The 14,356-nt window shown below is 51.2% G+C and overlaps 5 protein-coding genes across 5 annotated transcripts; 1 reads left to right on the forward strand and 4 right to left on the reverse strand.

The window, feature by feature from the left end:
• Positions 1–795: 795 nt before the first annotated feature.
• Positions 796–7,508, reverse strand: PtrM4_054670 (uncharacterized protein; the record flags this gene model as incomplete). Its single annotated transcript, XM_066105087.1, has 3 exons — positions 796–3,167; positions 3,440–5,603; positions 6,210–7,508. 3 exons carry the CDS (start codon positions 7,506–7,508, stop codon positions 796–798), a joined length of 5,835 nt encoding a protein of 1,944 aa, XP_065959651.1.
• A 96-nt stretch (positions 7,509–7,604) lies between these two features.
• On the reverse strand, positions 7,605–8,804 carry PtrM4_054680 (uncharacterized protein; the record flags this gene model as incomplete). The annotated part of the gene is made up of 1 exon (XM_066105088.1): positions 7,605–8,804. One exon carries the CDS (start codon positions 8,802–8,804, stop codon positions 7,605–7,607), a length of 1,200 nt encoding a protein of 399 aa, XP_065959652.1.
• A 1,175-nt stretch (positions 8,805–9,979) lies between these two features.
• Positions 9,980–10,750, reverse strand: PtrM4_054690 (uncharacterized protein; the record flags this gene model as incomplete). The annotated part of the gene is made up of 2 exons (XM_066105089.1): positions 9,980–10,507; positions 10,556–10,750. 2 exons carry the CDS (start codon positions 10,748–10,750, stop codon positions 9,980–9,982), a joined length of 723 nt encoding a protein of 240 aa, XP_065959653.1.
• Positions 10,751–12,047: 1,297 nt separating this feature from the next.
• On the forward strand, positions 12,048–12,551 carry PtrM4_054700 (uncharacterized protein; the record flags this gene model as incomplete). Its single annotated transcript, XM_066105090.1, has 1 exon — positions 12,048–12,551. The coding sequence occupies one exon, from the start codon at positions 12,048–12,050 to the stop codon at positions 12,549–12,551; it is 504 nt and encodes a 167-aa protein (XP_065959654.1).
• A 482-nt stretch (positions 12,552–13,033) lies between these two features.
• PtrM4_054710 (TadD, Flp pilus assembly protein TadD) lies at positions 13,034–14,055 on the reverse strand (the record flags this gene model as incomplete). The annotated part of the gene is made up of 3 exons (XM_066105091.1): positions 13,034–13,644; positions 13,687–13,979; positions 14,021–14,055. 3 exons carry the CDS (start codon positions 14,053–14,055, stop codon positions 13,034–13,036), a joined length of 939 nt encoding a protein of 312 aa, XP_065959655.1.
• Between the last annotated feature and the right edge of the window lie 301 nt (positions 14,056–14,356).

Genomic DNA, 14,356 nt, shown 5'->3' on the forward strand with positions numbered 1-14,356 from the left:
TTGCTTCTGAAAGTTCGGACGCGTCGCGTTTGGGGTACTAGACTCCTTGTATCTCCACAACCACGCGGCTGCACGGCTTGGGAGTAGTCGGAATCTATTTCTTTCGATGGATATAGTTGGTTTTTGATGGAGTTTCACGTGTTCGGAAAAACTCGAAGTTGTGTGGTCTGTGTTAAGGTGTCGGTTGTGTATATAATCGCTCTATGTAGCTCTCTCAATACAACAACTATCTTCCTCTCTTCTGCCCTGTCCTAAATCCGACAAAAACGATGATAATTGGGGTGCAACGTGTGTATTGTTGTGTGTGTTGCAGTCTTGCGAGGGATGAGGCGGTAGTCTGGCTTGTCCTAGTCCTTCTTGGGACTAGGGGGTCTATGGAACGTGCTATCTTCAACTCCGCTCCCTTCTACCAAATACTACCTCATATCTGACACCAAGCCTTACTGTGATCCGATTGGCTCTCACAGATGCCGGGTCGCGCTAGTCTAACCTAGCGTCTGTACGCTCTCATCTTCAACAGTGCTATTATCTAACAACATCTGTCAGATTTTTATGGATGGGATCAAGTGTGTATTCTCTGTGTCTGTCTACGGCTCTGTCTGTGGGAGGTGGCCTCGCCTCGGGCTTGGCAGTGCTAAGTCCCGGCGCTAGCCCTGGTTTGGGGGTCTCATGTCCTTCCCCAACCACCATCGGCTCGATCATGGAGCAAAACCTCGCCTCAATCTGACACACCCCCTCAGCTCGGCGCTCCTCGGCAGCCTGAGGTGGAGTGGTCTTTGCGACATTCATACCGGACTATATAACAAGACTTTCCATCTTCTCCAGAATTTCCTCTGGATCTGCTTCCTCTACGTCTCGTTCCTTCACTTCAACCAGTCCGACCTGCGTCAAGAACTGGGGCCAGTTGTTGGCAGGCAGGGTCTTCGTGAAACCATCGGCGAGCATTTCGCCAGACGGTACATACACGACTCTGATAGACTTTCGCTTTGCCTCTTGCCTCAGCCAGTGATTGTGGATGTCCACGTGACGGAGTTTCGTCGTCAGCTGAGAGATCTCCTCGTTGATCAGCCGGATCGTCTGCGTATTATCGCACTGTATCGTAATTGTCTTCTCCGTCAACTCTACCCGAAGCTCCTCTAGCAGCATCCGCACAAACATGGACTCCTTAGCCACTTGCGATAGCGCGAGGAGTTCTGCTTCGGTCGTAGATGTCGTGATGGTATCTTGTTTGTTCGCCCTCCATGCGATCAGTCCTCCAAATAGCTTGATAACGTACCCTTGGGAGCTCTTGCGATCCGCGGTGTTGTCCGCAAAGGATGCATCGCTAGCTACTACCAATTGGTCGTCTCCTCCGAATGATAAGGATAGAAGCTTGGTTGACTCCAGGTACAACAGCACTCGGTCAGCGGCTTCTTGATGTAGTGGACCAGGGTTTGTGAGGAACCGGGCGAGTCGTGATACTGGGAATGCGACATCGGGTCGGGTGTTGACGGCGGCGAAGAGTAACGATCCAATCTTGCGTTGATACAAGTTAATCTCTCCAGGAGTCGCCAAACCCTCACGTGCAACTAGTTCGACTCTAGCCATTGGTGTGTTGTGTCGTTGGTCCTTGTTCGTTGCCAGCCGTGCAATCTTCTCAACATAAGCTTTCTGTGACAGCCAGATCTTTCGCTTCTCTCGGTCCCGTATAACTTCTACTCCTAAAAACCACTGCAAATCCTTTCCTCCGGTCAGGTTGTATCGCTGTTTCAGTTCCTCTTCCACTTTCCGAGCTACTTCCGCGTGCCGTTTCGAAGAGGCAAGGATAATGTCATCAACATAAAAGAAGATGAACACTCCGTCTCGGATCATGCAGCAAGGTTCGTGGGGAACTGGCGAGAACCCGATTTCTAGAAGGAAGGCAGTGAAGTGTCTTTGCCAGAGCAATGGCGAGATCCGTAGGCCGTACAGCGCTTTGTTTAGTTGCAGTATTGTTCCCTGCTTCCTGTATCCTGGGGGCATCCGCATGTACACTGTTCGATCAATATCTGCGTTGACGAAGGCGTTCGATACGTCGTATTGCTTCAGCTCTAGGTCAAACCGGGCCGCAATCGACACTAGCATCCGAAACGATCTTCCGGCCAGTGTAGCAGCGTAGGTTTCTTGTGCGGTGACATTTCGTTGCTGGTCTCCACGCACTACCAATCGCGCCTTACACTTCTGGAATCGATGGTGCTTGTCAAATTTGTAGGTGTATACCCACATTGAGTCCAGTACCTGCTGGTCGGTCTTCCGAGCCGTCTTCGCCGGGACCTCTGACCAGGATCTGGTTTCCTTGTGGCTATGGAGATGTGTAATCTCAGCCTCTTTGAAAAAATAGAACAACTCGTGATCCTCTCGCAGGCCGTTCGCTTGGGGAGGCGGTGGCAGCTGGCTGCGATGAGGCTTCTTGCCGTTTCGCATCATACGCTCAAGCTTTGCCTTGTCCAGTCGCTCTCCTGCCAAGTTTTGAACGTTTCCTGCCTTGGTGCCTGCCATAAAGGCGGCTGCCCATGGCTCCTTCAACATCCTGTGTTCCGGATGGAGGATACCACTCGCGAGACCTTGTTTGCCGTAGCTAGTGTCAAGACCTTGTTTCCCGTAGGCAGTCTCTTCGGATTGTAGGCCGTAGCCTCCGGCATCGCATTGTTCGCGTGGAACGCCTGCGGATAGACCATGTTCGCGCTGTGCGCCAGTCTGTACACCATGTTCGCCGTAGCTAGTGTCAAGACCTTGTTTCCCGTAGGCAGTCTCTTCGGATTGTAGGCCGTAGCCTCCGGTATCATCGTCCCTGAAGGGGTGTTCCACATTAGTTAGCATTTGAGCAAGCAGTGCTGCCGGTGGGGGCGTATGTGGTGGCGTCGGATAAGGTACTACCTTCCTTCCCGCCTCATCATACTCGAGCCGCCCATTTTCCGGCGCTCTAGCAATGGTCTCATCTTCGTAGAAAGTTCCAAGTTCTTCCCGTGTGGGATTTGGTCCAGGGGGCAGTTCAATAGTTCGAATCCATGCTGCTATCTCCTCTGTAGTGCTATGCATAAGATTGTCCATAACCTCTTTATGCTCTCCACTATATACGACTTCCTCGTCGAATACAACGTCGCGAGTGCTAATGACCTTGCCTATAGATGGTACCCAAATCAGAGTTGCTATCAGTCAGTTCAGTCAGTCCGGAGCTCTCTGGACTGACTGAACTGACGTCCTGAGGTCACTGAACTGGACTGGACTGACTGCCAAGACTTTTCAATTAAACTAAAACTGACTGACTGAACTGACGTCGCCGCGGCCTGCGGACTGACTGGACTGACTGAACTGAGTTACCTGACGTCGAACTGAGATAAATGCTCCTGTACTTTTGAGATTTCTTCCTCTGATAGTGTGCGCGCTAGCCCAGAAGCTGAGGTAGTTGTTGGCTGTATACCAAGCCTCTTCCAGCTCTTCAAGCTCTGCAAAGCTGAAATAAGCTCTGGCTTCATATGGAGTCTCCGGGTGCCTAACATGTCGCCAAGCTCGCTGAAAGTCCGCTCACAGTCTGCCGCTGCTGCTGGTATTGTTAGGACGTCAATAGCGAACTTTGAGAGTATAGGGAACTGCCCAGCAACTGACTCCCAGTATAGAAGCGGATTAAGAGACAGCCAATCCTCCTCAGCTAACGCTGGTTGCCGCTTCCATATCTCATACTCATCCTCAGCAAGGCTTGCCTCTAACTGCCGTGTGCTTTGCTCAATTGACGACTGTAGAAAAGCTGATCGCGACGTTGAAATCCCTAGCCGGGGCTTCTTACGCGGCGGCGTTACAGTGTGAGCTGAAGTGGCTGCAGAGTCCTTCCGCCCCTGCCACATACGCAGGAATGCCCGGTGGTTATTGTCAAGCCAGCCGTCGCGATAGTGGACACCGTCACGGGCAGTGACATGGGTGTCAGGCACCTTCCAGAGCGCTGAGAGGTGGTGTTTGTAGTGCGGGTGTAGTATTGTAGCAGTGTAGTAGACAGGCGCGTTATCGAATTTTGCGTAGTACTCAGCAAGCTTACAATGCGCAAGGTTAACGTTTGTAATAAGATGATCTTCAGGCGCATCTAGATCTTCGTAATTTACATCCTTAAGGCGGTCTTTGAGAGCCTCAAGCTGGTCAAGAAGCCACTCAAACGTTACTAGAACTTCCCATATAGCGCCGTGTCGGCCGTGTCGGCCGCGACCTTCAAGTAGCCGTGTAGCTTCGGCAAATGGCTCAAGGAGTCGAATGTATTCTGTTATTGTCGCCCAGTCCTTGCCGTTTAGACCCCCTTCGCGTATATATAACCGTGGCTGGGCAGCAGGGAGCTGCTCACGATTCTTCCGGCGTCGTGAGGTTGCTGTTGCAGCACTATGCTCCTCAAGTTTACACTCAATATAGCCATCGATAGGGCCGTGTAGCTCAGCTGCACGGACAAACGTGTTGAAATAGCTATTCCAGCGTGTCTTAACAGGCTTCACAAGCTGCCGGATGTGGGGTGTAACACCTAGAGACTCTGCCTCCTCGCACTGTAGGCGCTCTAGTAGTTGTCGAGTTTGAGGCGTACAGATAGACGCAATCACGTCAAAGAGGACGCCAACAGGACCGTATTTGCGCCACTCATCCATGTACTTCTCCTCTTCCTCAAGGTGTGCGGCTTCATTCTCGTACGCGCTACGGTCTTTGCCCCAAATTACTAATTGTGCGCTTAGGTTGAGTATATGGCAGCAGCACCGCAGCCGCCGCTCGCTTGCGATAAAGCCAAACTCCTCTGCTAAGGACTCAACTGCAGTATCATTGTTACTTGCGTTGTCAAGCACAAAGTACCCAACCCTCGCGTTGTCAACGCCAAATAGCCGAAGTATTGTTGTTGCTGCAGCGGCAATATTATTGCCAGTGTGCGCCCCGTGTAGCTCAGGCAACCCAAGCAGGTGGTCAACTAGCTTGCCCTCGCTGTTAAGGTAATGTACGCAGAGGCCAGTAAAAGCATACTGCCCACCAGTTGAAGTCCAGTTGTCGAATGACACGTGTATAAGCGACCGGGCTTCGCGAAGGTAGTTGGCAACAGCTGGTATGTATGTATTGTACTCAGTAATAATATGATCGTGGAGCGTTTGGTGGCTACGCCAAAGGAGAGCTTCGGCTAGCGGGCTCACGGCCGCAATCATGGCTCGAAACTGCGGCGTTTCTATTACGCGAAGGCTCTGGTTGTCCGCGACTACCCAGTCCTTCAGCGCGTCCTGAAATCGAGAGGTTGAAAAGCTTGCTGCCATCTCGTTTGCTACCTCTTGCGATACTTCTATCCCTTTAGACCTCATAATATGTACTTGGGACTTTGCGAGCGCGCCCATAATATTGCCCTCCCGGCTAGCAATTGGTACAGGTCCGTTAGGTCCGTGTGAGTGTCCAGGCTTGTTGCTTGAGAGGTGTCGGCCGGCGTTTGTAGTGCTGTCAGCCTCGTAGCAAGCCTCCTGCTTCCGTCGTTGATGGCAGTACCGGCAAAGCCAGTAGTTTTTCTTGTACTTGCGGTGCCAGACGGCCCAGCCGTGGCGGTAGATCCAGCTTTTTGGCCCACCGCGACTATTACGCTCAACCTGGCGCCGCTCAAGATACGGCACACGCTTAAAATCAAGCCCGTCGTAATTGTCGTCGTCGTCGTCGTCGTCGCCGTCGTTGGGGAAGTCCGCCTGTACTGCCAAGGGCTCATCAGCCTGGGCCTCGCTCGCAGTATCGCCAACAGTAGGCGCGTTTGATAGCGATGGTAGAGGAGAATTGCGCTTGTCGCATTCTACAAGGCGGCGAAGGCCTGAATTAGAGGGAGTAGACATGAAGTACACCAAGAAGTATTATGGCAACAGTAGTCTAGCGTCGTGTGTATAGCAGACGCGACGCGAAAGGCTTACTAGGTGCGCACCGGGTAGCGCATTTCCGCAAACTCTAATTAGCTTAAAGCTAGATGCTTTAACTTATATAGGATTAGTGTCTTTATATCTAGGACTAGCGCGGCTTCGAAGCCGCACTAAATGTGGCTTTCACAACTCTAAAATACTGCTTTAAAAACAGCTAACGTCAGTCTAACGTCAGTCAGTTCAGTCAGTCTGGAGGCTTCTGAACTGACTGGACTGACGTCCAGCTGCCTCAAGAACTGACTGACTGAACTGAGTCTTGGCAGTCAGTTCAGTCAGTTCGAACTGAGTTACCTGACTGATAGCAAGTCTGACCCAAATTCGGAATATGTTCGTCGAACGGTAACCAACTAAGTACCCTATCCAGGCTTTCGGGTCAAATCTCTGTAGACGTCCTTTTCCTCGCTTCGTGTCATCCGTCATCGCAAATGCCTTACAGCCGTACGCTCGTAAATGCGACAGGTTGGGCTTGCGTGGTGATGTAACAACTCCATTCTGGAAAGCGATTGCCGTGAAGAACATCTCGTATGGAGATCTCCAGCGGTTCTGATATTTCGGCGTCCTGTTGTGTAGGTAGACGGCGGTCCGGGCGATTTCCGGCCATTGGTCCCACGGCAGATGTGCATCGAGTCGCATTGCTCGACCCTTTTCTTTTACCACACCCCCTGAGCGTTCGGCTCCTCCGTTTTGCGCTTGCGTATCGGGGGCGGAAGGCTCGAGTACTATACCTCTTGTTCTGCACCATCTGGCGACCTCTGGCTTCACGGAAAATATCTCGTTGTCCGTCTCAATAACCTTTACCGTTATACCAAATTGATTCATCATAAAGGTGACGAACATCTTAAGGCTTTTAAGGATGACTCTTGCCGTTCGGTTGTCACTAAGATAGAAATCCCATATGTATCCCGTAACGCGGCAGTTAATAAGCATCTGACTCTTCTCCTTGGTCGTACTTTCTGCTTCGTAGTCGTGAAAGTCGATCGCAACTCGCTCTCCCGGACCTTCTAAAATAGTCCGGGGCGTCCGTCGTATCATTCGCTTCGACTTTGATATCCCACAGGCATCGCATTTCACTGTGGGGACCCCGACGATCTTCACCCCCTCAGATTGGTTCACTAGGTGTTCTAGGGCGTCGGATCCAGGGTGGCCAAGTCTCTTGTGCCAGACTATAGCCTCAGCTCGTTTTCGTACGGCTGTCCTGCGCGTTGGCTGCTGCGTTGAAAACGCTGCTCGCGCCTCAGCGTCATTGAGTTCCAGTATCCATTGTCCGTACTTCTCGTGTAGTACTGCCAGTTCGCTATCGTCGGACCGTCGGAGGATTGTTGGGTCGGATTTGGTGTCCCACCAAAGACCTTGCCGGCGGAGTATCCGGAAGGAGACAAGACTGCAGTGTAGGTCAGGGCAGTAGGCGACGTTCTCGAGGTAGAGGAGACGGTGACCGTCTGCGCTATCTACTCTCAGAGTAACTGAACCGTATGCCTTAATCCACACCCTTGTATTGCCTGCCCAGAGGAAGTCTCCTGTCATAGGCGGTCGAATATTCGTGAATCGTCCGAGGTCGTTGCCGACGTGTATAGTGGTTCCGGAGTCCATTATGTAAGAGCGTTGAAGTGGGTACTTAGATTCCTTTGCCATAAATGATGAGGCACAGATTATAAGGTTGATCTGGCCTATGTTCCGGCCTTCTGGTCACTCGACAGTATCCTCTACCGGAGTGCTCTGTGACTTCTTAATCTGGGGTGTCCCTAATTTAGCTCTCTTGGCTCCCCTTATCTCTTGTTCGAGATCAGTGTCGCTATCAATTCGGTGCTGAGCCATCGTCTTCAGTGTTTCACGTGGCTTCCACCAAACAGGGGCGTTGTGCGGAAACGCGTACCAACAATCCTTTAGTTCGTGCTGTTGGTCGCATACCTTGCATTGTTTCCTATCCTTGCCCGGTCCGGGAGTCTTTCGGCTTTTGCCGCGACCTCGCTTTCCTGGGGCCTTCTCGGCGGCGTCATCTGCGTCTTCGCCGTTCAGTTGAGGTCCACTTGCTACAAAGGCGGCCTTCGGGACCTTGTGTTTGATCGGATGCAACAGTGAGGCGTACTCTCGGAACTGTTTAATCATCATCCGTACAGTGACACGTGGGTCTTTGTTTCCACCGGCCATGAACGCGGTAGTCCATTCTGGTGATGGTTTGAGAACTGCTTTGACGAAATCCTCCTTGATAAACTCTTCGTCTTGGCATTCAGGTATGCCAAGGGCCTTGCCTTCCGTGATTGCATGGTCCATCTCAGTTAGCCAGGTCTCCCACTGTGCTAACAACCTCATCGGTTTTTGGGCCGCGAGGTAACGTTCTCTCGCACGTTTGAGTTCCTCCTTCGTGTCAATCCCAACATTTGCGGCTAAGTTTTCAATCCACTGCCGATGGGAAAGACCTGCCTTGCAGCAGTTGTAGAAGAGGTGTTGTGACACAGTCTTCCTTATGTGCTCGGTGAGCTTTCCAAGTCCGGTCCGCTCTTGTTGATATCTCTGGTTAAGTATTTTAAACTCTTCTAGTTGTATTCGGTAATAATCGATATCTTCTTTATAGGACGTCTTCGCGTTCGTCGCGAGGTCCGAGGGTCGTACCGGTACGTAGGCTGGCGCTTCGGCGCTATCGTCGCCGATCGCTTGGCGATATTGGGTAACGTGCAGATTCGTCGCTGCAGTTGATGGCTGATAGCTTCCGATAAGTGGAGCTAGTGGTGGTTGTGGTTCTATTAGAGGGATCCCACGTTGCTTTGGATCTACCTTTTCCCACACTTGGTATGCGGCGCATTCCGCTTGTAGTTGTTGGTACCATTTAGCCCAATTGGTATAATCCGTTAGGATCACTGTTGGATCTCTGTTTGATAGTACAGACATCTTGTCGATGAGTTTTGATGACTCTTCGGTTCGGCGCTTACGTGTTGTAGCGTGGGGATCGTCGTATTGACGGCACAGTCCGCAACAATCAATTAAGTGGGTCCTAGAAGGTTCAGATTGGATTGATTGATTACCGCTTTAAGCCTAGTAGTTACCTATAGGAGTTTAAGCCCTACCTAGATAGGTAAGTGGGTCTAGGAGAGTGACCGGATTGAATTGATTGTTGCGGAGTCTAATTGACGGTATTTGTAGTATAAAGTAACTTTGATTGACTCTTCTGTACTCGGTACAGGCAGTGAGACTCTTAATTGTCAGATTTTTATGGATGGGATCAAGTGTGTATTCTCTGTGTCTGTCTACGGCTCTGTCTGTGGGAGGTGGCCTCGCCTCGGGCTTGGCAGTGCTAAGTCCCGGCGCTAGCCCTGGTTTGGGGGTCTCATGTCCTTCCCCAACCACCATCGGCTCGATCATGGAGCAAAACCTCGCCTCAATCTGACAACATCATTCACAGTGTACTTAGTGCACAAGGTGCCAGATCTAACAAAACCCTTACCCCAACTACGAACACAAAACCCTTACACTATTAACCCTATTTGTGGGCGAACAACAGAAAGGAGAGAACTGGTTGATCATTCTACTGAGTAGAGATGTGTGCTTATATACATAAGATATACATGAGTACATGACGTAGATAGTAGAGTGGTGAAGGTTGTAGAAGATGCTAGAAGATCTGATAAGAGTATCGGGCTGACGCACAGACGCCCAACTGTGTTGGCTGACATACTAATTGGAGTATAGAAGCTCTTAGCACCCCTCTCCTGTAGATCTAGTACGCAGAGACACTCAGACACAAGACATAATTAATTATCAACATCCATTAGTTTATCACAATATCTTATCATATCTGACAGCATCACATACTAGGTCCGTATCCCACAACCTAATATTTCTACTCCTACTCCTACTCCTACTATTCCGCGAGGGACTCCATCTCAACTTTCATCACGAAGCGAGCAGATAGTACGAGAAAGATTGAGGAAGGTAAATTCTTATTGCTTATCATCAGAAGGGTGGATGATGCCATGTTACCTATCTTCGCGCAGTGCTTTTTATAGAAAGCTTCGATGACTAAGCTGTATATTCAGTGCCGGAGCACTTACCACGGCACAATACTCCTACTCCAACTCGTGAACGACCAACTTCGAGTCCTCTCCCGGCGCGACCTCTTCCTCCACACCATTTGAACCAATATACTTCAATATCTTTGCAGTAGCATATCCTTCAATCAATGCCGATGATCCTCGAACGACGCAATACCGGATTATGTCGCCTGGCTTTATTACATGTTTCGTCGAAACTTGGTTGGAATTGACGTCATGCTGAATGCTCTGGTCATTCAGGTAGATGTCCGCCTGATAGACTTGCGTCTTTTGCCCAGTAGTACCCCAATACGTGGCGAAAAATTCAGCAAGAACTGACCGTGCGCCTTTGTTTAGGTACGAAATTCTGTTGGAGCAATAATTTGCGTAGTTTTGACCTGTCGTCTGCCGGGTACCAATTGCCCATTTTACCAGGTTCTGGCTAGGGACACAGTCCACGTCGTAAGTTCTTAGGCCTTTCCAGTTAACAACTTCTTCGCGCTGTTCGCAAAGCGTTCCAATAGGGCAATAACTCTGTACTGTAGTTTTATGCGAGACATCCTCCTGTTCACATATGACAGAAAAGCTTCTATCCAGAGCCCAGTCACATACAGCCGAGGTAGGCCTCCAAGTTCCTTGGCTTTCATGGATCTTTCCTAAGCACCAGTCTTTATCGGTAGTAACTTCCCGTTTGAAGAGGTTGGCGGCGACGGGCGCTGGTGTAAAGTTGTTGATGTTGCCAGGAGGTATAGCAGCGGCTAGGGCGAAGAACATCGCCACGTAGATAAAAACGGCGTTGGTTATCATTATTGCTAGAATAACGATAGAAATAGATGTAGTTGTGAATTCTTTTTAAGAGCCTTCGAAGAAAGCTATAAATAAAGTTAGAAACATGTATAGTAGTGTAGTGTTAGTAGAAAGTTTAGAAATACTTACAACTAGTAGAAACAATGTTAAGGGACTGTTGTTTAAAGTCGTTTACGAACAAAAAGCGCGGTATGTAGATAGGTCTCTGTGGTGCGGTATTAGCTAGTAGCTAGAGTATATATATACTCGTTTCTATTAATTAAGTAAGTGTGTTACGATCCCTGGAGATTGACGCCGGTAAGCATGTGGGGGGTGCTTACGTCCAAGCGCCTTCTCGTATCCTTCCATCGCTCGACAATGCATCGCTTCGGCCTCCTCGTACTTTCCCTGGCTTTCCCACACTAACCCAAGCTCGCTGACGCTTGTGAGCGTATCTAGGTGCTCTCGCCCAAGCACCTCCTCGTATCCTTCCAGCGCTCGACAGTGCATCGCTCAGAGATGGCAACAAGCCGGCCAAGCTGCTATCAAGCCAAATGTGGCCCCTGCTTACTAGCCTTGTCGATCAACCACAGGTCTACAAGAGAACCGTGCCACCCCTCTATCTAGGTATAGCTATACCTATATATTCTAGGCCGCTAGTGAGCAGGGGCCACATTTGGCTTGATAGCAGCTTGGCCGGCTTGTTGCCATCTCTGTGGGCGAGAGCACCCAGATACGCCCACAAGCGTCAGCGAGCTTGGGTTAGTGTTGGAAAGCCAGGGAAAGTACGAGGAGGCCGAAGCGATGCACTGTCGAGCGCTGGAAGAATACGAGGAGGTGCTTGGGCGAGAGCACCCAGATACGCCCACAAGCGTCAGCGAGCTTGGGTTAGTGTGGGAAAGCCAGGGAAAGTACGAGGAGGCCGAAGCGATGCATTGTCGAGCGCTGGAAGGATACGAGGAGGTGCTTGGGCAAGGTCACCCAGACACGCTCACCAGCGTCAGCGAGCTTGGGTTAGTGTGGGAAAGCCAGGGAAAGTACGAGGAGGCCGAAGCGATGCATTGTCGAGCGCTGGAAGGATACGAGCAGACTCCGCAACAATCAATCGGATCGGCATGATTGATTCCTATCTAGGTTAAAGGCTGCCTAATAAAGTAACTCTTTAACCTATATAGGAATCAATCATGTCGATCGATTGATTGTTGCGGAGTCTGGATACGAGGAGGTGCTTGGGCAAGGTCACCCAGACACGCTCACCAGCGTCAGCGAGCTTGGGTTAGTGTGGGAAAGCCAGGGAAAGTACGAGGAGGCCGAAGCGATGCACTGTCGAGCGCTGGAAGGATACGAGGAGGTGCTTGGGCGAGAGCACCCAGATACGCCCACAAGCGTCAGCGAGCTTGGGTTAGTGTTGGAAAGCCAGGGAAAGTACGAGGAGGCCGAAGCGATGCACTGTCGAGCGCTGGAAGAATACGAGGAGGTGCTTGGGCGAGAGCACCCAGATACGCCCACAAGCGTCAGCGAGCTTGGGTTAGTGTGGGAAAGCCAGGGAAAGTACGAGGAGGCCGAAGCGATGCACTGTCGAGCGCTGGAAGGATACGAGGAGGTGCTTGGGCGAGAGCACCCAGATACGCCCACAAGCGTCAGCGAGCTTGGGTTAGTGTGGGAAAGCCAGGGAAAGTACGAGGAGGCCGAAGCGATGCATTGTCGAGCGCTGGAAGGATACGAGGAGGTGCTTGGGCAAGGTCACCCAGACACGCTCACCAGCGTCAGCAGACTCCGCAACAATCAATCGATTGACATGATTGATTCCTATATAGGTTAAAGAATTACTTCATTAGGCAGCCTTTAACCTAGATAGGAATCAATCATGCCGATCCGATTGATTGTTGCGGAGTCTGAGCGTCAGCGAGCTTGGGTTAGTGTGGGAAAGCCAGGGAAAGTACGAGGAGGCCGAAGCGATGCCAGAGATGGCAACAAGCCGGCCAAGCTGCTATCAAGCCAAATGTGGCCCCTGCTTACTAGCCTTGTCGATCAACCACAGGTCTACAAGAGAACCGTGCCACCCCTCTATCTAGGTATAGCTATACCTATATATTCTAGGCCGCTAGTGAGCAGGGGCCACATTTGGCTTGATAGCAGCTTGGCCGGCTTGTTGCCATCTCTGGCATCGCTTCGGCCTCCTCGTACTTTCCCTGGCTTTCCCACACTAACCCAAGCTCGCTGACGCTCAGACTCCGCAACAATCAATCGGATCGGCATGATTGATTCCTATCTAGGTTAAAGGCTGCCTAATGAAGTAATTCTTTAACCTATATAGGAATCAATCATGTCAATCGATTGATTGTTGCGGAGTCTGCTGACGCTGGTGAGCGTGTCTGGGTGACCTTGCCCAAGCACCTCCTCGTATCCTTCCAGCGCTCGACAATGCATCGCTTCGGCCTCCTCGTACTTTCCCTGGCTTTCCCACACTAACCCAAGCTCGCTGACGCTTGTGGGCGTATCTGGGTGCTCTCGCCCAAGCACCTCCTCGTATCCTTCCAGCGCTCGACAGTGCATCGCTTCGGCCTCCTCGTACTTTCCCTGGCTTTCCCACACTAACCCAAGCTCGCTGACGCTTGTGGGCGTATCTGGGTGCTCTCGCCCAAGCACCTCCTCGTATTCTTCCAGCGCTCGACAGTGCATCGCTTCGGCCTCCTCGTACTTTCCCTGGCTTTCCAACACTAACCCAAGCTCGCTGACGCTTGTGGGCGTATCTGGGTGCTCTCGCCCAAGCACCTCCTCGTATCCTTCCAGCGCTCGACAGTGCATCGCTTCGGCCTCCTCGTACTTTCCCTGGCTTTCCCACACTAACCCAAGCTCGCTGACGCTGGTGAGCGTGTCTGGGTGACCTTGCCCAAGCACCCTCTCCCGGATGTCTAGGGATGATTAACAAAACCCCTCCGCTGCCGTATACTCACCCCTGAGGAGCAGACACCATCCTGCACGAAGAACACTCTCGGCCTGCTTCATTAGGTCCTCCTTCTTCCCTGTTCTATGGCCAGCGACCTCTTTTAGGTGCGGCAGCAGCACTGTGCACTGCTCCCACATCTGGTAATTCCCGCCTGGAAACGCCGCGCCCAGCGCTTGTATCGATTCCGTCACCCACTTGACCAGCTCGCTCTCCGCCTCATCGACAGCTGCACGAGCCGGTGCATCGCCAATGTCTGCTCCCCGACCTCCGCCCTCACAAACGAGAAGCTGAGCAGCAGCGCTAGAGAGTCCTCAAAGTCCAGCTGGCGAGTGGCGCCTTACAGCAGCCAGCGCGGAATCTCTTGCTTGTTAAACATGCTCGCCAGCGTAAGCAGATCGGCCGTATGTGTCACCACGTGACTAGAGTCACATGACATTAGACTCCGCAACAATCAATTCAATCCGGTCACTCTCCTAGACCCACTTACCTATCTAGGTAGGGCTTAAACTCCTATAGGTAACTACTAGGCTTAAAGCGGTAATCAATCAATCCAATCTGAACCTTCTAGGACCCACTTAATTGATTGTTGCGGACTGTGTAGGTAGGGCTTAAACTCCTATAGGTAACTACTAGGCTTAAAGCGGTAATCAATCAATCCAATCTGAACCTTCTAGGAC

This window comes from Pyrenophora tritici-repentis, chromosome 10, assembly GCF_003171515.1.
Source record: "Pyrenophora tritici-repentis strain M4 chromosome 10, whole genome shotgun sequence".
Taxonomy (NCBI): Eukaryota; Fungi; Ascomycota; class Dothideomycetes; order Pleosporales; family Pleosporaceae; genus Pyrenophora; species Pyrenophora tritici-repentis.